The sequence below is a fragment of the Betta splendens genome, chromosome 13 (genome assembly GCF_900634795.4).
Source record: "Betta splendens chromosome 13, fBetSpl5.4, whole genome shotgun sequence".
In the NCBI taxonomy this organism is placed as follows: Eukaryota; Metazoa; Chordata; class Actinopteri; order Anabantiformes; family Osphronemidae; genus Betta; species Betta splendens.
The window spans coordinates 19,213,997-19,235,908 of NC_040893.2; the positions used below are offsets into that span (position 1 = coordinate 19,213,997).

General features: G+C 47.7%; 3 protein-coding genes across 5 annotated transcripts; 2 read left to right on the forward strand and 1 right to left on the reverse strand.

The window, feature by feature from the left end:
• The first annotated feature begins 1,094 nt into the window (after positions 1-1,094).
• On the forward strand, positions 1,095-7,693 carry ppp5c (protein phosphatase 5, catalytic subunit). Its single transcript, XM_029171192.3, has 13 exons — positions 1,095-1,243; positions 2,385-2,626; positions 3,217-3,364; positions 3,494-3,615; positions 3,694-3,759; positions 3,884-3,982; positions 4,069-4,174; positions 4,331-4,473; positions 4,995-5,082; positions 5,165-5,205; positions 5,278-5,456; positions 5,541-5,622; positions 6,590-7,693. The coding sequence occupies exons 1-13, from the start codon at positions 1,147-1,149 to the stop codon at positions 6,650-6,652; spliced, it is 1,476 nt and encodes a 491-aa protein (XP_029027025.1). The 5' UTR covers positions 1,095-1,146; the 3' UTR covers positions 6,653-7,693.
• Positions 7,694-8,018: 325 nt separating this feature from the next.
• Positions 8,019-10,817, forward strand: LOC114867974 (THAP domain-containing protein 5-like). Of its 3 annotated transcripts, none has more exons than XM_029171193.3 (5): positions 8,019-8,186; positions 8,709-8,892; positions 9,214-10,001; positions 10,090-10,276; positions 10,422-10,817. In XM_029171193.3, the coding sequence occupies exons 1-5, from the start codon at positions 8,113-8,115 to the stop codon at positions 10,539-10,541; spliced, it is 1,353 nt and encodes a 450-aa protein (XP_029027026.1). In that variant the 5' UTR covers positions 8,019-8,112; the 3' UTR covers positions 10,542-10,817. The 3 variants fall into 3 exon arrangements, with proteins under 3 accessions (XP_029027026.1, XP_029027027.1, XP_029027028.1); XM_029171194.3 differs by having other exon boundaries at positions 9,223-10,001; XM_029171195.3 differs by having other exon boundaries at positions 9,232-10,001.
• A 2,688-nt stretch (positions 10,818-13,505) lies between these two features.
• On the reverse strand, positions 13,506-18,313 carry LOC114867976 (uncharacterized). Its single transcript, XM_029171197.3, has 3 exons — positions 17,631-18,313; positions 15,660-16,003; positions 13,506-14,595 (listed from the first exon to the last, which is right to left on the reverse strand). The coding sequence occupies exons 1-3, from the start codon at positions 18,296-18,298 to the stop codon at positions 13,931-13,933; spliced, it is 1,677 nt and encodes a 558-aa protein (XP_029027030.2). The 5' UTR covers positions 18,299-18,313; the 3' UTR covers positions 13,506-13,930.
• Between the last annotated feature and the right edge of the window lie 3,599 nt (positions 18,314-21,912).

A 21,912-nucleotide genomic window follows, 5' to 3' on the forward strand; every position in this document is an offset into this window, starting at 1 on the left:
GAAAGTGAACTCACACTTGGGGGATAGTGAGCGCTGACAGGGGTCACAGTGACTCACCCACCGGTTTGCCCTCTGACTCTTCACTTGTGAGTCAGAGCGGCCGACTGGACTGGGTCGTATCCTCTGTGTCACACGCGTCTCTTGACGCATCTTTCTTTGAACTTCTGACCGAAGCCATTTAAATGCTGAACCACCAACCTGAACCTTAAAGTGTTGACTTTTCCTTTCTGGACAGAAGGTGCTTCAGCTCTGATGTGGTTCTGCTTAACATTGCGTGATGGTTGCACAAAACAGTTGGGCCAAGCCAGGGTGCGTCACATGCCATATGTGAGTGAGTAAGGTTGTGGACGTGTGCACCTGTGCTGTATTTGTCCCCTCCATGCCATATTTGCGGTTGCCTGAGACCGACACTTCACTGTCCTGAAGGCTTGTGGCATCTGGAACATGACCAAAAGGAATCTTGACTGAGGCTTTTGTTTTAAAGGCAACATTTTATGTAGTTTATTTATAAAAGTCATTATTTCAGAGAGCTTGAGCACTTTGGCTTCAACATGTGCCACTTACCTAATCTCTGGATAACGATTCACATTACTCACCATTGAAGTATTTTCTGGTTAACCTCACATAGTTCTCACCATTAGAATGTGTAGTTTCAGACAAACACAATATGCTGCAGCTGCCCAGTGTCATAGCTGGTCTAGTGAAAGTCTATACTGACTCCTGCTGGTTAATAACTAAAAGCAAAGAGAACTTAAGACATGTTCTTCTATATGATTTCAAATTACATTGTCAGCATCTTATTTATACATAGATAAAGTAAAAGACTGGTAATGGTAAGAAGAAAAATAATAATTATTAATTAATAATAAAAAAAATAAAAAGAAATAAAAATAAACTAAATCCTCTTATTAAAAGTATGCTGATTTTTATTGTAACTTCTAAAAAATCATTAGAAGGGTTTACATGTTCTGTAATTATGTTATAATATTATATCGTTTTCTAATTTTAAAAATGTATTTTGATTAGCTGAGACGTATTTAGATAACGTTCGCTCTGTATTTACATTTTTATATGTGATGGTTATTAAAAACTTGCTCCAAACAAACAAAAAAAACAAACTTTACGACCTTTACGACAGTTGCTTCAATGGCGTACGAATCAGAAAACGGCAGTGAGAAGAAGATGGCGGAGGGAGGTAATGATGCAGAGCTACTCAAGGAGAAGGCGAATACGTACTTCAAAGGTAAGGTGGCAGACCTGTCAAGTGATTTGCTTGAGTGAACATTTTATAACAGATAAATATGTGACCACTAACTGCGGTAGATAATGATTGTGTCGCAAAGCGGCCCGCCCGGAGCCGGTAGCTGGTGTGAAGCTAAGCTAGCGTAGCTCGGGCAGCATGCTAACTGTTAGCCCCCATTCATTTGGATTGCGCTGCATTGAATTGAAGTAGCCGGTGTCGCTAATGCTAGCTAGCTAGCAGCAGGTACACAGAGAACTCATGCCGTCGCGCGTGCCATGTGTTGTTCCCCGCTCATTTAGTCAGATTTGAGCATGTCGTGATGTTACTCGCGCGGGGCCGTTATTGTGCGCAGCAATCGCGTGTTCGCTGCCATTTACTCGTATCATCAAGCTGTCGTGTAGTTACGCGGGTTCCAGACACAACTAGAAATTTCTGGCAGCCAGTGGGCGCATGTGAGCTGCTGGACGGCAGCGCAGGTCCAGTTAAGTTTAGTGGTTCAGCCTTTCTATGGTGCAGTTTTTGCGAAGTTTTTCTGTTTTAATCAGCCAGACTTGGTCCTAGCAACTATTTGATTGGCATCGACATCAGGAGTGCAGTGCTGTGACTTCGCTGCCCCTCTGACCCCTGCGTTGGCCGGATGTTATTTTACTACCGCTCTGTTGTAGAGCAGCGCTCTGACATGTGCTCTGTGTTCGCTGCGGTTTTCTGAAGGCCCATTATCGGCCACCAGTGTTGACACCGCGATGAGTCAGAGCAGATGCAACAGAGACACGAGCCATTTGTCTGAGATGCACGTTTTTCGTTTTCATATTTATTAGAGGCCACGTTGGAGACCCATGCAGCTGCCCAGAAAGCCTTTCAAAGAAATTAAATCATTCAGACCCAAACCCAGAAAAACCCAAATTTCAGTATGATGATGTAAACTAACATTTGTTTAATAAATTCAGTAAAATGTGGAAGCTATGACTGAAGTTTGCTATTTGCAAAAAACATTCTTGTCTTATTGACTGACTAATAAATAAGTTAAGTAAGTTCAAATGACAAGCTCAAGCATGTCAGCTGTAGAAGTAAAACGTGTATTGCCTGCAGCGTGTTTGAATATGCTATAGAACCTGTGATGACTGAGTACATTTCTTTTCAGAGAAAGACTATGAAAATGCCATTAAGTACTACTCAGAGGCCTTGGAGCTCAATCCATCCAACGCCATCTACTACAGCAACCGGAGCCTTGCATATCTACGCACAGAATGCTACGGCTATGCCCTTGCGGATGCCACGAAGGCCCTGGAGGTAGACAAAAACTACATTAAGGGCTATTATCGCCGTGCCACTTCCAACATGGCACTGGGCAAGTTTAAGGCTGCACTTAAGGACTATGAAACGGTAAGCAATGTTCATTCGCTGAGCTCAGCCACGCAGTCTGAACTGAAAACATACAGGACAAGAGCAATGTGCACAGAACGGCTAAATGCTTGTTAAGGGGAAAGCTCATGTCCTTCTGTTGAAATGTCACCACGAATTAGGATCTTTGTGTCGCTTTAAAACTCTAAAACAGGGATTATCCTAAAATCCAGTCATGATGCCGATTACATCCACCTGAAAGGCACTCGTACTACAGCTAATATGGTGTCTGTTGTTCTGTGTGTAATGTATCGCTCAGTCAAAGACAACACTGAAAATTAGATTTAATCCTTATGACACTATGTTGGAAATAGATTGTCATGGCTCTATATGTAATAAATCCATAAATAGATATAGGGCGATATAAAATTGAATGTTCTTCATTGTTGTGTATATTGGACAGAGTATATATGTGTCCCTTTATAGTGCTCATACTCATTACAGTATAATTTAGAAATAATATTGATGACAAGCATTTGTCCATTTGCCTTATTGGTTTTTTTAATTTGTTATTTCATTTTGAATTATTTCCTCCTTTAACCCTTGTGCCTATGCTCCACTTCTGATGATAGGTAGTAAAGGTTCGGCCAAATGACAAGGATGCAAGGATGAAGTACCAGGAATGTAATAAGATTGTGAAACAGAAGGCTTTTGAGAGAGCCATCGCTAGTGACGAGACAAAAAAGTCTGTTGTTGATTCTCTGGACATTGAAAACATGAGTAAGTTTCCACTGTTCCTGCTTATAAATGTCCATTAATTTCTGAAGTGTATATACTGTACATAACCTTAGTTCTGCAATTTGAGAGACTTGATCATTGTTCTGAGATTAAGATGATCTTAAATTGCAGCGATTGAGGATGACTATGTAGGACCCAAACTCGAAGATGGAAAAGTCACGTTGAAATTCATGGAAGAGATGATGGATTGGTTCAAAGATCAGAAGAAACTGCACAGAAAGTGTGCTTATCAGGTAAAACGTGTTTACTCATGACCACTAAGACTCAATAACACAGTGTACCTTCAAGTAAGCCTCTTTGTTTTCTTTCAGATTTTGGTGCAAGTTAAGGACGTTCTAGTAAAACTACCAAGTCTTGTTGAAATCTCATTAAAAGAGGTGAGAACTTGGATAACACAAAGTTAGCAGTGAAACAAGCACTTTTATTATGAGATGATAATTACACAATGATAAGCCTGTGTTGTACAGCAGGTGGGGTTAAATATGTTTTTCTTTGGTACAGACAGAAAAAATAACTATTTGTGGTGACACCCATGGGCAGTACTACGATCTTCTCAACATCTTCAAGTTGAACGGCTTACCCTCAGAGACCAACCCTTATGTATCCTTTTGTCTTTAAACTTGAATGCAGTTTAAAACAACATCAACAGCAAACGTGTCACACCCAGAACTTAACCACAGAACTAGCTGTTCAACGGTGACTTTGTGGATCGTGGTTCTTTCTCTCTTGAGGTCATCCTTACCCTCTTTGGCTTCAAGCTGCTTTACCCTGACTATTTCCACTTGCTCAGGGGTGAGAGGCTTACTTTGTCCAAATGCATGTGTTGGCTCCTCTGATGTGTGGAATAACATGGTCCTAACCAGTCACATCCAGTCCATGCGAGTGTCTTACAGTTACAGTATGACTCCTGCGTTAAACCGGGTGTAATGCTGAATATTATGCCTGCAGGTAACCATGAAACAGACAATATGAACCAGATGTATGGGTTTGAAGGGGAGGTCAAAGCCAAATACACAGCCCAGATGTTCCAGCTGTTCAGCGAGGTCTTCCAGTGGCTTCCTCTTGCTCAGTGTATCAACAACAAAGTTCTGGTGAGCTATGTCCTCATCCCATCAATCAGCTAAATGTCAGGCGAAATAACTTTATTTAGAGTGATCATGATCACGTTGATGCTTTCAGCTCTGCTCTTGTTGCCTTTGCTTTATCCTTTAGTTAGAGTCTGAGCCGTAACGCGGTTAGTTTGACATATAGAAGTTGGACCACAATGGAGAACAGTGATCCAGGTTACGTCTTTACAGATACTAAAAGTCTGCAGCTAGTTACATTAGTGATTTTTTTATAAGGATATTGATATAATGATATTGATGATATTATATAAGGGAGTTAAATCACTTCTAGGAAAACAGGTTTAGTTTCAAAAAGAATGTTGTCTTATTTTTGCCTGTTCTGCATACAATAGATACATTAGATTCACAAAATCTTTCTACATTAGTACATATGAATACATTTTTCCTTTTTTGGATATTAGACGAACTGCCATAACTTTTGAATGTTACTAACAATTGTACTGTGTTAATTGCACACACAATTCTAAAAAGATTATTTCTCTCAGATCATGCACGGGGGACTGTTCAGTGAAGACGGTGTTACGTTGGACGACCTCAGGAAGATCGATCGGAACAGACAGCCTCCAGATTCAGGTGGGTTCCAACTCCAGATGCACCATGAGTATCAAACAGGATCAGAGAAACTCTCTCTAGAACTGTCTTATGTCTCCACCAGGTCCCATGTGCGACCTCCTCTGGTCAGATCCACAGCCTCAGGTTAGTTACCAACACTCTGTTTTTGATGAGTGTCCGTAAGAATTAGTTTCACTCCTCCTCACTGTCTTGCAGAACGGCCGGTCAATCAGCAAGCGAGGTGTGAGTTGTCAGTTTGGGCCAGATGTCACAGAACGCTTCCTGGAGCAGAACAAGCTAGAGTACATCGTGCGTAGTCATGAGGTCAAAGCTGAGGGCTACGAGGTCACTCACTCAGGGAAGTGCATCACCGTGTTCTCAGCACCCAACTACTGGTACGTACTCAGAGCCAGAGTATGAACGAGGAGCCGGCTAGAGTTATGGAACCAGCTCTAAACTGTGTGTTTGTCTTCCATCAGTGATCAGATGGGAAACAAAGGAGCGTATATCCACCTCAGGGGATCAGACCTCAAACCAGAATTTCACCAGTTCACTGCTGTGGTGAGTGTTGTCAATTCTATCATTGTATTTGAAACTGTGTTTGCTGCCTCTCCTCAACCCAGTAAACTCTGTGGAGCAGCTTGTTAGTGTGGACATGACTGTACACGTTTTGCTGAGTGTGTTTGATAGTAAGGTTTTACCTTCTATGCACAGAACAGGTTGGCAGGTGAGCAATGGGATGGGATCTTGCTTTAGCCAGTAACAGTAGTTGTTATTTTCTGCTTCACAGTAAATAGAGGACGTTGTTTGTCCAGTCAACCAGCTGGTTGTGCAGCTTTGCTTGTTATTGGTTAATAATAAAAAGCCATAATAAAAAGTGACCCTTAAAAGTCATTGTTATTGAATTTATAAATAACGTAACTTAGTTGTCACTTAATATGTTCTTTGAATGGTTCAGTGTTTTTGAACAAAGATTGTTTTTGTGATTAAACGTTTATTAATATTTCCTAATTAGTTAAGGATTAACTATGAATTAAGGAACTGACTCAAGCTGTGCATTTATATATTATACTTAGAAAGTTCTAAAATCTGCAAATCTTGGTTCTGATGCAGTTATTTTTTGGTGCTGTTGACCTTCATTGTTGTGCAGAGGTTGGTACTAAACAGGTGAAGAACTTGTGCTGATGCATCCATTAACCAGTACCTTGTGTGAAATTTGGGAACTGACTTTTAACAGTTATCATTTTAGTGTCTCTTATGAATATTATGAAGATTTTCTTACTGGGTTTGAATCTCTTAAAATGAAATAAACAGTAAAAAATTTTAATGTGCATTTTACTGACAGTGGAGCGATTTACATTGTCATTTGCTAATAACTGTACAGGCCTCTAACATGCGTTTATATCACATTTGCTTGGTCTTGTTTGTCTCAAATGCAGCCTAATTGGTTAATTGTGTCTGTGCAGCAAAGCCAACGAAGCTCTTAAAGGTGATCTCATGCTTATTTCTCTCTCATTCTCCTTCACAGCCTCATCCGAATGTCAAGCCCATGGCGTATGCCAACACGCTAATGCAGTTGGGGATGATGTAGAGGAAACTGTATTGTGTCTATGACATCGACGACCTCCCATCTGACCTGAACCATCCCAGTCACCACACTCCCTCCAGTGCTTGGACATGCTGTCATCCATGCATAGCCTAAGGGATCCCTCTCTCCGACAAACTTTCCTAGTGGTGTGCAGAAACAGGTGTCGTAGTTCAAATGGGAAAAGGTCCCCTAGACCAGTCCACATCTAGTTGCATTTTTTGACGTTATTGGTTACAACTGGAAAATTCTCATTCCCATTGTCCATTTGCCAGCTCACATGCTCAAAGCCTGAGTAAAGAAGTAAACCCTGGCAGGTTCAGATGAGTCTCCTTGGAGCTGTTCGGTTTTCAAATAGTTGATGTCTTCAGCATATTGGATCAAATACCTGGTTTGTACCAAAGATCTGTCATTAAAATGATTGTTCAGTTTTTATCTAAAACTCAGAATTGTACCGTTGGCCAGTGTACACAGCTTAGAGCATTGTAAACTGGTTGAGGAGCATCACGTCTATCAGTGTTTCTCCAGTCATCCTACAGTGTGTCCGTTCACTCATTTAGTTCACAGCAGATCTAGATTAAACTACATGTACCCCAGTCTAAAAAAGAGATGGGTTGTCTCTGGGTACACTCTTAAAGGTGCTGTTTGCCATTAGTGGTGTATTTAGCTGGTTCAGTCATGTAGCTGGTGACCTTTCCTTTTCCACTGCTTCCTGTTGAGGAAGTTTCTGCTGCTCCATGTTTTCATCCTTGACCGTCATTGTGCCACTCGCCCAGCAGCTCCTGCACAGTCCACTAGCTTTGGTGTAAGGCAAACACTGGTGCCACTCGATAACTGCTGACTCGTATCCCCGTATATGGATTTCTTCAGTACACAAACGTCCAAAACGTAATCCTGTCTTGAAACGCACAGCTGCATTGTCCAACGGCCCTCAACTTTTTAGATAAAGAAATACACGTATGTGTATGTATATATATATACTGTATCATTTAAAGATTCTGTGTAATGTTTGGAGAAGATTATTGAATAAAAAAATAAGCCAAGTGATTTTAGAAACAAGCTGGTTAATTTTGTCCGTTAAGATGGTGTTAAATGGCGTCGTTGTCGTTTTAATTCTTAATTCACTTGACTGAATTATTGCGTTGTCATTTTTATTGAATGTAAACAAATATGGCGGATTATCGACTGAATGGAAACCAAATTTGGGAAGATTATTGAAAAGTGTACTTTACTTAGTAGCAGCCCGTGAAGATAAGTAGCATTTCTATTTATTTATTTATTACCTAAATGTGCTGCGGTTCGCAAAAGGCGCTGTTACAAAAACAAGCCGTGTCGCGCGCATATGACGTCACTTGACGTTTAAACAGCTGATCGTCATTCGTCAACTATGCGCCGCGACTTGACAACACAGCACGCGTTTCACCTTGTTGTAAACCCAGCTGGACACGAAGGCGCAGCCCGCTGAGATGCCAAAGTACTGCTCGGTGCCAAACTGTAAGAACGACTCCGGCAGCGGCGGCGACAGGAAAAGCTTCTACAAGTAAGACGTTGTGTTCGGCCGTGAGTAGCCAGAAACCTGGGGCTTCACATCTGGACACGCATTTTTAATGTGCATTGTCACGATGTTTTTTAATTATCAAGTCTGTGTCGTCTACTTTCGACCTTTGAAACAGATCCTCGTTTTCAGTTCGGCATATTTAATTTAACTGATATATTTAACGAAAACGTTTAGAAAGCCTGCACTTTGAGTAAAGGTTTAGATTAATAACAGGAAGCCGGACGGACTTTAGTGATGATGTCATCTTAATCCTGGCGCTGATGCGCGCGGGGAAACGTCTGCTACGACGACCCAGCGACCCTTCAATGTAGTAGGATCCTTGTTCACAAGTTGCATCTTAAACTTTTCCTTGCGCTGCCAACAATGATCTAATCTGGGAACTGTAACTGCGTGCAGTGTAAGGTGATCTGTGAACAGAGTCAGTCAGAAACCTGAAGCAGCTCTTTGTCATTTCATCATTTCAACTTCTTCAAATGGAAGGTGGCTGACGTGTTTTTATTCCAGGTTTCCTCTTCAGGATCCGCTCCGGCTTCAGCACTGGCTGCAAAACATGGGCCGTGAGAACTGGACCCCCTCTCGGCATCAGTATATTTGCCACGAACATTTTGCACCTTCGTGCTTCAAGGTGCGATGGGGGATACGTTACCTCGAGAGCGACGCTGTGCCCACGGTTTTCCAGGCGGCTGAGGTAAAACAGAGCGTTCAATAATGGTAGCGGTGATCGGAGTCAGAGTTTACTGTTACTGACCATGACTTGTCTCAGGAACATGTGGCACTTCATGCTGAACGACTAGTAATAGTTTAATTTTGTTAGAAAAACAACCAGAAAAGTGTTTACTTTGCAGAAGAGCAAAAACATCCATGTATTGACTGAATTCATTATCTCCTAGTTTGCAGTCAACCTTAGATGAAACTGATGATGAGAGGGATGTTTGCAATTTAATACATGTTCAGTCATCCGAGTCAAAGCTTCAAACGCTGCCATTTTGCTCTCCATAATCAAGCACAGCTTTTACAGTCTTTGCAGAAACGGAAAGCGGTGGATCAGCGAGAGAAGCCCAAGCGGCTCCGCGTTGACTGCAGTCAGAGCGGAACGGGGGGCGGTGACGCGGCAGCGTCCGACGCCGTGGAAGCGGAGGGTTTTCTCCACGCGCTGCAGCTGTACGAGATCACGGTGGACGCGCCGCAGCAGGCGGACCCCAGCCTGGTCCAGACGAGGCCGACGGAGCGCGACCACTCAGACCTGGAGCAGCCGGCGTCGGCGGATGGGGTCAGAATGGGTCCGACGGTCCCGTTAACTCTGATCCAGACGCTGCACGACGGGAGCGGCGGGGACAGCGCTGAGGTGGTGCTGGTGTCTGAAGGCCAGGATCCGCTGGTAGACGGCATCACTGCCGCCATTTTGGCTCAGGGCCGCGGGCTGCTCGTCGACCACTCGGCCCTGGAGCAGGCAGGCGACGCCGTGGCCTCTCTCGTTACCGTTGCCACAGATGAGCTGTCCAACGGCGACGGGCAGGAAACCCAAGTCATCGCCTACTTTGAGACCATACCCAACGTCCTTCCCAGTGAGAGCAGCGCTCGCTTCAACTTCTCCCCGGACACGGTGATGTCGTCTGCGCTGAGCTCCAAGCCCATCACGTCCACTCTGCCCATCGTGTCCAAACACATGCCCGTCTCTCCTGCGTCCCTGGTCCTGGCTGTGGAAAGGCTGGACACAGATGGGGAGGAGCTCAATGATGGTGCATCAGAAGAGGAAGTAAGCCTGGAGCGGCAGGATCACCAGCTGGAGGAACACTGGTGAGCACTCGTTTGCTTCTGTCTGATCGGTCTAGTGGACATTTAGATTCTCTGGTGCTGATGTCTTTGTCATATTTCACACGTGCAGCTACCACAAGAACAGTCTGAGCAAAGAGCAGCTGGAGGCGATCGTGACGGAGCTGCAGAAAAAGGTCAAAGTGCTGCAGCAGCGCCACCGCCGCCACCTGGAGAAGCTGCTCGGCCTGGAGAACACGGTCAGCCAGCTGAGACAAAGCAACCTGCTGAATGAGGAGCGGCTGCAGCTGCTGGAGAGGGTATTTACGCAGAGCTTCTCTGGGTTTGATCTAATGCAACAAGCGGTGGAGGATGTTTCAGCCCTGACGGCTGGAGGTTGAGGAGTTGGTCCCGTCCTGGGGATTAAACCTCATTAAAGCAGGTGTTTCTGTTTCTTCTTCTAAGGCCTATGTTCAGACGAGTGCAGCTGTGTCTGATGCCGGTGAGACCGTCGCCATCATCTACGAGGAGGACGACGCTGCGTACGTGTATGCTCCGCTGACCGATGCTGAGGAAACGCCGTGAGGCTGCGACCGATGCTGAGGAAACGCTGTGACCTCACCGCGTCTCTCTGCTGCTTATGTGCCAAAAGGTCCAGCGCCAGCAGCTGCCGTTCTGAGCAAAAAGGAATCGTGTGTATGAAATGTGGTCTCTTCCAGATGTGGTTTAAGCTTTGCACAAACATGAAAACTTAACATGAGACAGCGCTGAATGTGTTTTAATAAGGGCTTTGTCTTATTCTTTCAAACACGTTTGGTTTATTACACATTAAATAAAAAAATGTTCTACTACTGATCATCAGCTTCTGCAGCTGTCAGAGTCGTCACTGAGTAAATGCTTGAGAGGTTTGTTCATGGAAGTCTCCACTCCTGTTTTCCCAAGAAAAACAGAACGTTTCCATGTGATGTTTTCACTCGTCAGTGAGAGGGAGGAGCTGATCTGAGAGCTGCTGAAGCAGTGTCTCATTCCGTCTGTGCTTCCCTGAAGTATTGATCATTTAAAATCCTTGGCTAACTTGATTTTACGGGTGGGTGTTTTCTGTCCACCAGATGGCAGCGGTGAGACCACCAAGCCCCATCTGGACCACAGGCAACATAAACTAGTATTCACCAAAGCAAACAGCTGTTCAAAGTCACAGATACCAACAAAATCACTGAGACACAAGTGACTTGCTGTGACGATGAGCTTCTCTTTTACTCGGCAACAAACCACTGCATTTTATAATTTAAGTGATTTTACTCTGTTAAAGCTTTAAAAACTTTAATGGTTTTGAACTGTCGTGTCCGCAACCACACGGTTTGAATGGTACAATCTGAAATATTCCACTTGGGGGCAGTATTTTTTTATTGTTTCTGGGTAAAACACTGGTTTTATGTTGTTTTTACCTGTACTAGAATAACATGCTGGGAAGAATGTCTTCAAATGTGACTTGGAAGGCTTTTTAATGAACCTAATCATCTGTGTGAGGCTGCGACTGTAACCAGCCAGCGTTTCTTCCTCGTTTGTCTGATTCTACATGGTTGGTCAAATACAGAGTGACACAAAAACAGGAACTCTGAACTTCCCAGAGGAATGAATTCTGTCCCGTTTTTCTAACGTCACAGAAATCCAGTTTCAGTCTGATTAGTTCGGCCAAACAGCAGAAAAGTCATGACACGGCGCTTTGTGTCTCTTCTGGGCTGGAATGTGAGGGAGGGCCGTGGTTTATCAGCAGGTTCGCTCTCTGGTGCCGGATGAGCCTCGTAACCGGGCTGCAGAACGCTGGTGTTCTGGCACAGACCGACCCGAGTCGACCCGTGGCACGAACTGTAGCTCCTTGTGCACTCGTCCTCCCACAAGGTCCTCAAAGGCCTTGATAAAAACGAAACCTTTTGCTTCATTGGATTCAATGGGACATTCCCTGTGACCTCAGAGGAAGCAAATTCACCTCCTACCTTAAAAGGGGAAAAAGCTTTATGTAATTCAATAACCACGAACATTCATAGATCCTTGTTATTCTCCAACAGGCTTTTTGTTTCATTGCTTAAATATACAGGTTAGGACCTCCTTCATCTTAAAAACAGGGAAAAGTAGAATTAATGTCAGAGCTGCTGCAGTGGATTTGATCAGAGTGGTGTTCCTAATAAAGTGGCCTGTGACTGTACCTTGCATATATTTGGTTTATTCTTCTGCATATGCTCCATAGAGGACTGTCTGTTGTGAATTGTCCTTCTTCCCTTGTTGCTGTGCAGCTCGGATCCGACTGGACCTCCTGCTGGTTGTGATGGTGGATGTGGGAGCTTTCAGTGACGTTGGGTTGGTTTCACTGAGTCCTTTGATTCCTCCTGTTCTGCTGTGGCTTTGGGTTTCTTGGTGCTGCAGGGCTGAGTGTGGACACAGAGCCCGCCTTGTGTTCGGGGGGGGGGGCTGCTATCTCCCCGGCTTCAGGTGCCAGACAACCTCTCTGTCCTTCACATTCCCCAGTTTCGGTCATGTGACTGTAGTTTGGCCAGAGCCGGCGGAGCGCGACTCCCAGAAGGACTTTCTCTTCCTTTGCTCCCTTTTCCCTCAAAGGCTCAGGTATTTGATGGGATTCAGTTTTAGCAGCATCAGATGCTGTCGTTTGGCATCAAAACTTAATTTCACTCCCTCACACAAATTCTCACACACAGAACCTGATTTGTTTCTATGGGGCTAAAGACCCCGAGGCCTCTGAATGACGTTAAACCCCCAGTTAAGACTCGAAGGCCGAACACGCCTGAGGGTGTGAGCAGCCGGTGGAGCGAACGCAGGAAATGACCGCAAGAGCCACTCATTCTAAGCTCTGGAGCTTTAGTGGTTTGGGTCAGTACCGCTCCCACATGTTCCATCAGTATGAGCTGGTGAATTTCCCAGCAGCAGGACGTCCTGCCACAGACCGGTTAGTGCTGCTTCCACAGAAGCGTCTCCATTAATAACGCCCTCACAGCGTCTCCACGGCTTCGCCCGCTCGCTGATCGTGAGCAGATGTCGAGCAGGTGACACTGATACGGGAGCAAGAAGCAGCAGATGCGCCGTAACCTGAGCCCACAGCCCAGGACCTCTCCCACATTTACCACAGGATGCTCATTCATTTTTCAAGTGGCCGCTTTCATCAGGTGTGACAACAGGTGTTTTTCAACTAGACTGACTCCTGATGGAAACTCAGGGGTGGATAAGCTGTGGCTGTGGTGGAGGAAGCGCCTCCGTCAGGAGCAGGTCCTCCTGCTCGGTGTCCGACTGCCGACGTGTGCCGTGATGGAGAGCAGCCCCCGCTGCCGCCCTGCTGCTTTATATAGAGCGCGGCCTCTGTCTGGAACCCGCTCGTTAGCTGAGCTCATGGCTAATTGTTCAGAGCGTGTGTGGTTGAAGGTGACGCAGCCCTCGGCATTGAATGTCAGGTTACTGTTACAAAGGCTTCTGGGTAAAAGCTTTGTTGACCGTTAACTGACTGGCTCATTTACTGCATGTGTGAAATAAAGACACAAAAGCAACCACTTACAAAAACAAGTTTATTTAAAAAACACTGTACTGCAGCAGTTTGTACTACAGGACGTGGCTGTGGCTGGATTCAGCTTCAACCACAACGTTACAGGTGAGTAAGGAAACACATATTACAGCATTTACAGCACAAACATCACAGGCAGCTGATTCTTCATCCTCAACACAGCGCTGTGTCGTGAGGAGGTCACATGAAGCCGTGAGGGCACATTTAAAAAATCATATTCAGTGGTCAACATCAAGGAGCCGTGACAACATAAAAGCAGGTGGGTTTAACATGATGATAACTTTCACCTTCAAAGCCGTTCGGTCTCCGAGAGCACGTCTGATCAGAGATACTTAACATCAAAATCAGCTACTTCAACGCATCCTTCATCGCGGAGTCTTTGTTGCAGCTGGGAGCTGCAGGTCTCCTCTCAGACGTAGTCCTTCCTCTCCAGCCCGGGACCTCCCGCTGAGCGCGAGGCGGAGTAAGCCATCCGCGTGGCGCCGTAGCGGCTCTCTGGCGGTGGACACGAGCAGCAGAGGAGGCCTCCGCCGAGCAGCAGCAGGGCGGCGGCGCCCCAGCCGATGTAGAGCGCGGCGCCCAGCTCCCGGCGCTGGGCGTCGTTCAGCGTGGGGTTGTAGAAGTCCCGGATGATGGTGTTGGCCGACCACGAGACCGGGATGAGCTGCATGACGCCCGACACCATGAAGAAGACCCCGGAGATGATCATCACCTTGGCCTTGGACGCCTCGTCCTCAATGCAGTTGGTGCACTTGGCGCCGGCGACGGCGACGAGCACGGCCATGATGGCGAGCAGGATGGAGATGACGGTGAGGGCGCGGGCGGCCTGCAGGTCCTGCGACAGCGCCAGCATGGAGTCGTACACCTTGCACTGCATCTGGCCCGTGCTCTGCACCACGCAGGTCATCCACAGGCCCTCCCAGATGATCTGCGCCGTCACGATGTTGCTGCCGATGAAGGCCGTGACCCTCCACATGGGGAGGGCGCACGCCACGGTGGCGATGATCCATCCCAGGATGCACAGGGAGATGCCGATCAGCTCCAGCCCCAGAGACATGCTGCCGTTGCCCAGTGCGCGTCAACCAGAGACCCGGGAGCTGTGGCCGGGCATCTGTACACACGTGCTGGATGCTACTGGCTCGGCCGCAGCCTTTATAAGGCGGGTCGGGTGCAGAGGAGGAGTCGTGGAAGGAGCTCACGTCACCAAACGGGGCGGAAGGAGCCGACTATCAGCTTCCACGCTTCCACAAAGAGGCCTTTCACAGGTGAAGCCTGTGAGAGTCTGCTTTGAGGAATATTCATGCACTGCAGAAGCGTAGATGGGAAGAATGTCTGGAAATGTGCTTTCCTAGAATAGAATAGAATAGAATAGAATAGAATAGAATAGTTTACTGATCTCCTCCTCCCTCAGTGAACTGTTGTTTCACTCTGACAACGCTGTGTAACACATTAACCCAAGCTCCAACCACCAAACACGTCCACGTGTGATGGGCTGTGACTGCGTCGTCTTCAGGGGGTTCCTCAAGCTTCGTGGAGCTCAGTCTCAGGTAGAAATGCTCCATGTCCTTTAGAGCCCCCCCCCCCATGTAATGAGCCAGTTGTTGGGGCATAGTGGAGTGTGACACAGCCAGCAGGTGAATGGATGCGGACAGAGGCTCCTACTCATCACATCCATGGCTGGAGGTGAAACCAGCAGGGGGTCAGATTTAATCTACGAGTCCAATCAAAACTCACAAAGATGTGATCACACGTTATTGTTTAATGGATATTATGTGATGTCTGACGTCAGCTTTAAATGATGACAAAATGACACACATATTAATTGAAACACTAAAAGATGTTTAAATGAAAACAAGGGATTTAATAGCAAAATGTAAAACAGTAAAACATTTCACATGGTTGAATTCACAGAAACATGAAAGTAACAAACGCACATAACTCTATAAAAGTCAACTCAGTAAAAATGCGGCAGCAAACACTTCTTCGTCATCTGCACGTCGTCTGTCTCTTCATGTGGACGGAGGTGCATCTTGTTTTCACAGCCGCTCTCAGTCGTGGGAGCGGAGCAGCTGCTTCACACGTAGTCTCTCCGGCCTCGGCCGCCGGGGCCGCGCGGCGCCGGGCGCGCGGACCCGTACCTGCTCTGCCCTTTGGGGCGGCAGCTGCAGCAGAGGAGGCGCCGCCCAGGAGCAGGGCTCCCAGCTCCCGCTTCTGCGCCTCCGGCACCAGCGGGCTGTAGAACCCCTGGACGGTGCTGTGGGCGCACCATGAGACGGGGATGAGCTGGGCCACAGAGGCCGAGACGAAGGCGGCCCCCGCCGCGGTCACCAGCCGCGCCTTGGCCCCCTCCTCCTCCACACAGTTGGTGCACCGGGCCCCTGTGGCGGCCGCCAGGACCCCCAGGACGCCCAGCAGGATGGAGGTGACGGTGAGGGCCCGTGCTCTGCTCCACGCAGCTCGTCCACAGGCCCTCCCAGGTCTCCTGAGCCGTGACGATGTTCACGCCGATGAAGGCCGCCACCCGCCACATGGGCAGCGCGCAGGACGCGAGGGCCGCCATCCAGCCCAGGACGGCCAGCGCCGCTCCCAGGAGCTCCAGTGCCACAGAAGCCGTGTCCGAGGGCGCGAGTCGGAGCCGAGGCCTCGGTGCGCGTCGGCAGCAGGAGGAGCCGCTTTGTCATTGGCCAGCGCTCCCTTCAAACCAGTCCCTCCCCCTTTGAACGTCCAAAATCCAGCCTCAGCTTAATGATTGCCCGTCCGTGACCCCGAACGCCCCCCCCCCCGTTCGGGCGAGCAGAGTAAACACGGGGCCCGTGTCCCACGGCCGCAGCGGTTAAAGTGTAACAGACGCCCAACCATCGCTGGCTCAATCATTGAGCAGAGGAGCAGCAGGACGGGCTGGAAGCGGGTCAGGAGGGTTCTGATCCGTGGAGCCGGTCAACGGCTGTGATGCCGTTTGTACCGGTCCGTGTCAGGCTCCCGCTTCCAGCCCGTCTCGCTTCGGCTGCGGCTCTCTGTTAACAGAGACTCCCAACAAACCTGTGGGAGAAGTGTTGGAGCTTTATCAGCGCCCGATGAAGTCCCAGCGTTCACTGATGCTCGAACGTGAATGAAAACAAAGACGCTCCCAGTAATTGACCTCACTCTGCTTTTAAACTGCTGGACTTTCCCGTTAACGCAGCGAGCGGCCAGCGGTTTCAGCAGCTCTTCAGATCATTAACCTCATTTCTCGAGCTCAGACACCGACAAAAGCGTTATCTATAATTTTCACTATTATTTTCTTGAAACCAAACACGGGGAATCACTTTTTTCTGAAAGTCGATGGCAGAATATGAGTGGATTAGATGAGTGAAATGTATGTTTTGCTCCAGAACAATGACCTCAAACAGCTTTTGATTGATTTGATTTTGGTTTTTGATTCCAGCTCAGCTGACACAGACTGTGAGGACTTGGTCACAACCTTTAAATGACATTTACTGTCATTTCTCCTCCAGCTGTGGATCAATGGGCTTCTTATGCTGCAGCTTCTGCTGAGCTGCTGGTGTGAATCAGACCTGAGCGCTGGAACAGCTGTCACTCAAGGTGACTCTCAGATCATTAACTCCACTGCTCAAGCACGAGAGAGTGAGTGAACAAATAAACCAGTTGTTGTTGAGCAGCAGCGGATCTGTTCACCTGTGGCTTTTAGATCGGAGGCTTTTCCTCGTGCTCCCACTGATCACTGAGACACAGAAGGTGGCAGGTGATGAATGGGGCCTTTGTCGCTCGGCTTGGACTCGGTTACACTTTTATCTCTAACCCAGTTTCAGTGGTGCAGACGGACGACAGGCTGGAAGGGAACAGATGCCTAAGGTGCTCTTCTACAACAAACCTCCCATTCTTCCTTTCCTGCGTTCGGCCTGAAATCGAATACGGCGGCAGCACGGACTCCGCTGACCTCTGAATACCAAAGAGCCGCATGCGAAATGACATTAAACAACAATGACATGCTTTAATTTGATGCTTTTACAAACTTGCTTTAGTTCGAAGATCAAACACACAAACACGTTTTAGTCTGAAAGCAACACGTTCACATTAGCCTGAATCAGCATCACACATGCGTGCGTCCTCACACATAGTCTCTCCTGCCGTGTCCGCTGAGCGAGGTGCTCTTCGCAGCCGCGTAGTCCCCCCGCGGACGCCCGGAGCCCCCGCCCGGCGCCGCGGCGGCCGCGCGCGGGCTCGGGCAGCAGAGCAGGGCTCCCCCCAGCAGCAGCAGGCAGGACGACGCCCAGCCGAAGTACAGCGCGTTCCCAAAGTCCCGCTTGGCCGTCTCCTCCAGCAGCGGGTCGTGGAAGTCCAGCACGATGGCGTGGGCCGTCCAGGACACGGCCGCCAGCAGCAGCAGCCCGGCCGCCGCGAAGCCCAGCCCGGCCGCCGCCGCCAGCCGCCGCTTCCCGCCGCCGCCGCCGCCGCCGCAGGTGGTGCACTGGGCGCCGGCCACCGCCAGGCCCACGGCGGCCGCGCCCAGCGCCACAGAGCCCACCACCAGCGCGCGGGCCGCCTGCAGCGCCGCCGGCAGCCCCAGCAGGGAGTCGTGCACCCGGCAGTGCATCTGGCCCGTGCTCTGCACCGAGCAGTTCATCCACAGGCCCTCCCAGATCACCTGCGAGATGACGATGTTCTGGCCCACGTAGGCGGCCACGCGCCACATGGGCAGGCCGCAGGCCGCCATCGCGCCCAGCCAGCCGGCCACGGCCAGAACCAGGCCCAGCAGCTCCACGCCGGCCGACGACATGCCTGCAGCTGAGAGGGTCCTTGTTGCCGCAGGACGGGACGGGACGGGACGGGACGGGACGGGACGGGACGGGACAGGAGGCCTTCTGTGTCCGCTGGTCGGCTCAACGCTCCCGAGATGAAGGCGACACCGGATCCTGGGAGAGAAAGAGAGCGGGCGAAAGAGGTTGAAGCTTCTTTATAGAGCGTAGACGAGTGAAGGTGGAGTCAAGCTAAGCTGCTGGTGCACATGGGGACGCTTCATGCGTGTATGTTCCCCTGGAGCCGGGGACGGAATCACAAACGTGGCTGAAGGAAGTAAAAATAGAAGAAAACGTCGGGACCTTTTCTCATTCACAACCTCTGCGTCGTGTGTGAATCAGCGTCGTCAGGAACAGGAAATCACACCTTCAGATTAAAGCTCCCACTGATAAAACGGTTCGGATTCAGATGAGATGACGTTTCATCAGCTAATATGAATTAAATGTGCAAAATGTAAAACTTCACAATCACTAGATGCTCAGCAGGTTGAATCATCACTCCACACAGACATAAACTCATGCTTGAGGTCTAAATGTTTGACGTTCTCCGTCTGTTGCGGTCGCACTGAGGTCCAGTGTTCCGTCGTTCCTTTCATGTCATGAGCCTAATGAGATGAGTCCGTATCTGTGGATCTGTGACATGTGACAACCTTGAAGAAACGCTGAGTCACCCTTTGAATGAAGAGAAACAATGACGCTTTGTTTTTGTCGACTACGTCGTTCGTCCCGGGAGAGAAGCACCGTCGCCATCAGTGTGTTGGAGCCCGTTATGTAGAAACAGACGCATGGTGTCTTTTAACCTGGACACAGGTCCGAGTCCTGCTGCATCAGGATGAGGGTGCTCTTTGTCAGGCGGCTGCCATTACAGGCTTTTCTGTAATTAAGAGAGGTCGCCTGGGGTCAGAGGTCAGCGAGCTGGTGCCTAACCCTTGACTGGACACACCTGAGTCCATGCGTCACCGTCAGACAGAGGGAGCCACCGGTTCATGTGTGTGTGTCTGCAGGCAGATCCAGTGTCACAGTTTAAGCGTGTCCTGGAGGAAGTGCAGTGATTTTGTTTATTTAACACAGCTGTTTATTAGGAGTTTTAGCTAATGACTGTATAGCAAACATATTAAGATAAAGTAAATATTGTTACATCTTTCTCTTATGAAACATATCCAGCGTATTAGTCGTTGTCTTGGCCTTCAGCCATCAGAGTTCATTCGCCGCTGGCATCAGTTTGTGTAACAGGATGTTCAGACGGAGGGTGTTTCCAAGAACAAACAAACACACGAGTGCAGCTTTATGCACTGAATGGCTGAATCACCACGTGTCGCCATGGAAACCACTCAGTTTGGTTGAAGGAGCGTCTCCACTGGTTTGAACTTGTTTCTTGTGTCCCGGTGGCCGACGCTGGTGTAATTGAGCCTCAAACCGGAGCATCGGTAACAACTGGACTCGCTCGCGGTTCCGATGGGTTCAAACTCCCCCCGCGCTGCGTTCAGGGTCCTGCGCCTCACGTTGTCATGAGCGTTACCTGCTTCACTCTGGGTCTGGGTGTGTTTGAACAGCTACGAGGGGTTTGCTCGTCGCGCCTGCTCTACAGAACGCTGTTCGGTTGGTGATTGCTTTCTTTTGTCTCCATGTTTTTGAGCTGCACATTTCATGGCTCCATTGAAGCTCCATTGAAGCTCCATGTGTGCCGAGTCCCAGCCGCTCCTGTGCTTGGACAAACAGGCTTTGTCCACCGCCAACGCTTCCTTTATGGAGCCACTCATTCACAGCAGGTGCTCTTCCTTCATTAAGTCATTTGCTGAGAGGCGACGTGTTGTCACTCGCTGAGCGCCTTGTGATCGAGAGCGAGTGAGACCGGTTCCCATGATGACGTGCTTCTGCATCGACTGCTTGTTTATGTCTAACGGCTCAAATGCTCTGTTTGAAGGAACTTCAGACCTGGACTAGTTTTGTGAAAACTAGTCCAGTACGTTCTCTGTTTAGCAGAAAACAACATAAGCATTCAGACTGACGCTGTTTGAGGCCGTTTTGAGGCTTTTTGAGGCTGTTTAAGGCTGTTTGAGGCTGTTTTGAGGCTTTTTAAGGCTGATTGAGGCTGTTTCGGGCTGTTTTGAGACTGTTTTGGAGCTGTTTTGAGGCTTTTTAAGGCTGTTTAAGGCTGTTTGAGGCTGTTTGAGGCTTTTTAAGGCTGTTTGAGGCTGTTTAAGGCTGTTTGAGGCTCAGACTAACTGAACCGAAAGTGGCCCAAGGCCACAAACAGGCTCCCAGCCGCTCCTTGTTTCACAACGGCTCCTGTCCCGACGTCGTCTGCAGCTATTTGTAGTTCATGCTCTCAGCACATCTGCAGCATTAACCCATTGACTGTTTTATTCACACATGAATGTTCCTTTATTTATCTGTCGCTGTCATTACACAACATCCAGTTATGTTTGCTATTTTATTTTATTTTATTCTATCAAAATAAAAGCTCCATGGATCTGAAGGGTCCAGTCACGTTGACTGACCAGAACGCTGAGGTGTTTACGACATGTTTGACCTCAAAGGTTGTCGAAGAAACTCAAGTATCATGTCTGCAGTTTCCTGTTTGTGTCACGTGACAGAGCGTCACATCCAAAGAGTCATGACTCAGCGAGGACGCACAAACACGTCCACTGAAACTGTGAGTGTACGCGAAGCAATGACGTCACACAACACTACACACATCACCAATAACAAAGCAACAATGAAAAGGATCAAAACAATTAATACAAATGTTACTAAACTAGATTTAACTAATGGCTGCTTTTTGTCATTATTTTCCTTTTCTTCTTCTATTTTTAGATCATTGATTAAAATAATCTAAACATGTCCTATAATTATCTTACACATTTTATAGCTTATTTAGAAAACGCTTCTGAAAACTAAATCACATTGGATTACAGTTCTTCTTCTTTGACCTGTTTTGCATTTCTAGGTTCCACTTATTTTCATCATCACTATTCCAGCAGAGCATCAAACACATGTAGCAAATGTGTGAACCCGTTCTCATTGAATTGATGCATTTTCTCCTCCATTTTGCAAAACAGTTAACACTGATGTCATTCAAACAGTCTAATCTCCATTGTTTTAGCTTTGTGACCAAAAGTAAAACCATCTGTTCCTAACTATTTTAAACCAGTAAGACCAGTATGAACTCACCATAGCAGCTGTTTGACACTCCTCCACAAAAATCTTTTGCTATCAGTCCTTAGGCCTTAAAAAATGGAACCAGGTCTGTGTTGTTCTTTACAGCGTGGATGGAGGAGGTTTAAGATAGAGACTGAGTAACTGTGGCTGTGTCTCGTCCTCCAATAGAGTTCACTGTATTTATAATATTTACAACATTTCAGTTTTCTGCCACAGTTTGAAAAATGAATGTCATGGCTTCAATGAATCAAATCCTTTCTTCTTTGCAAAAAGGTAAATTTGACATAAATGACAGACAACAAACAGCAACAGGCTCCAATGAGGATCAGTGAAGCACTGATTGAGATCAGTGTTTTGTCTTTTGTTGTTCACTGTTTTATGACTGATTTGTTTAAATACTTGCAGCTTGTATTGTTTGAAGGCAAAACGAATT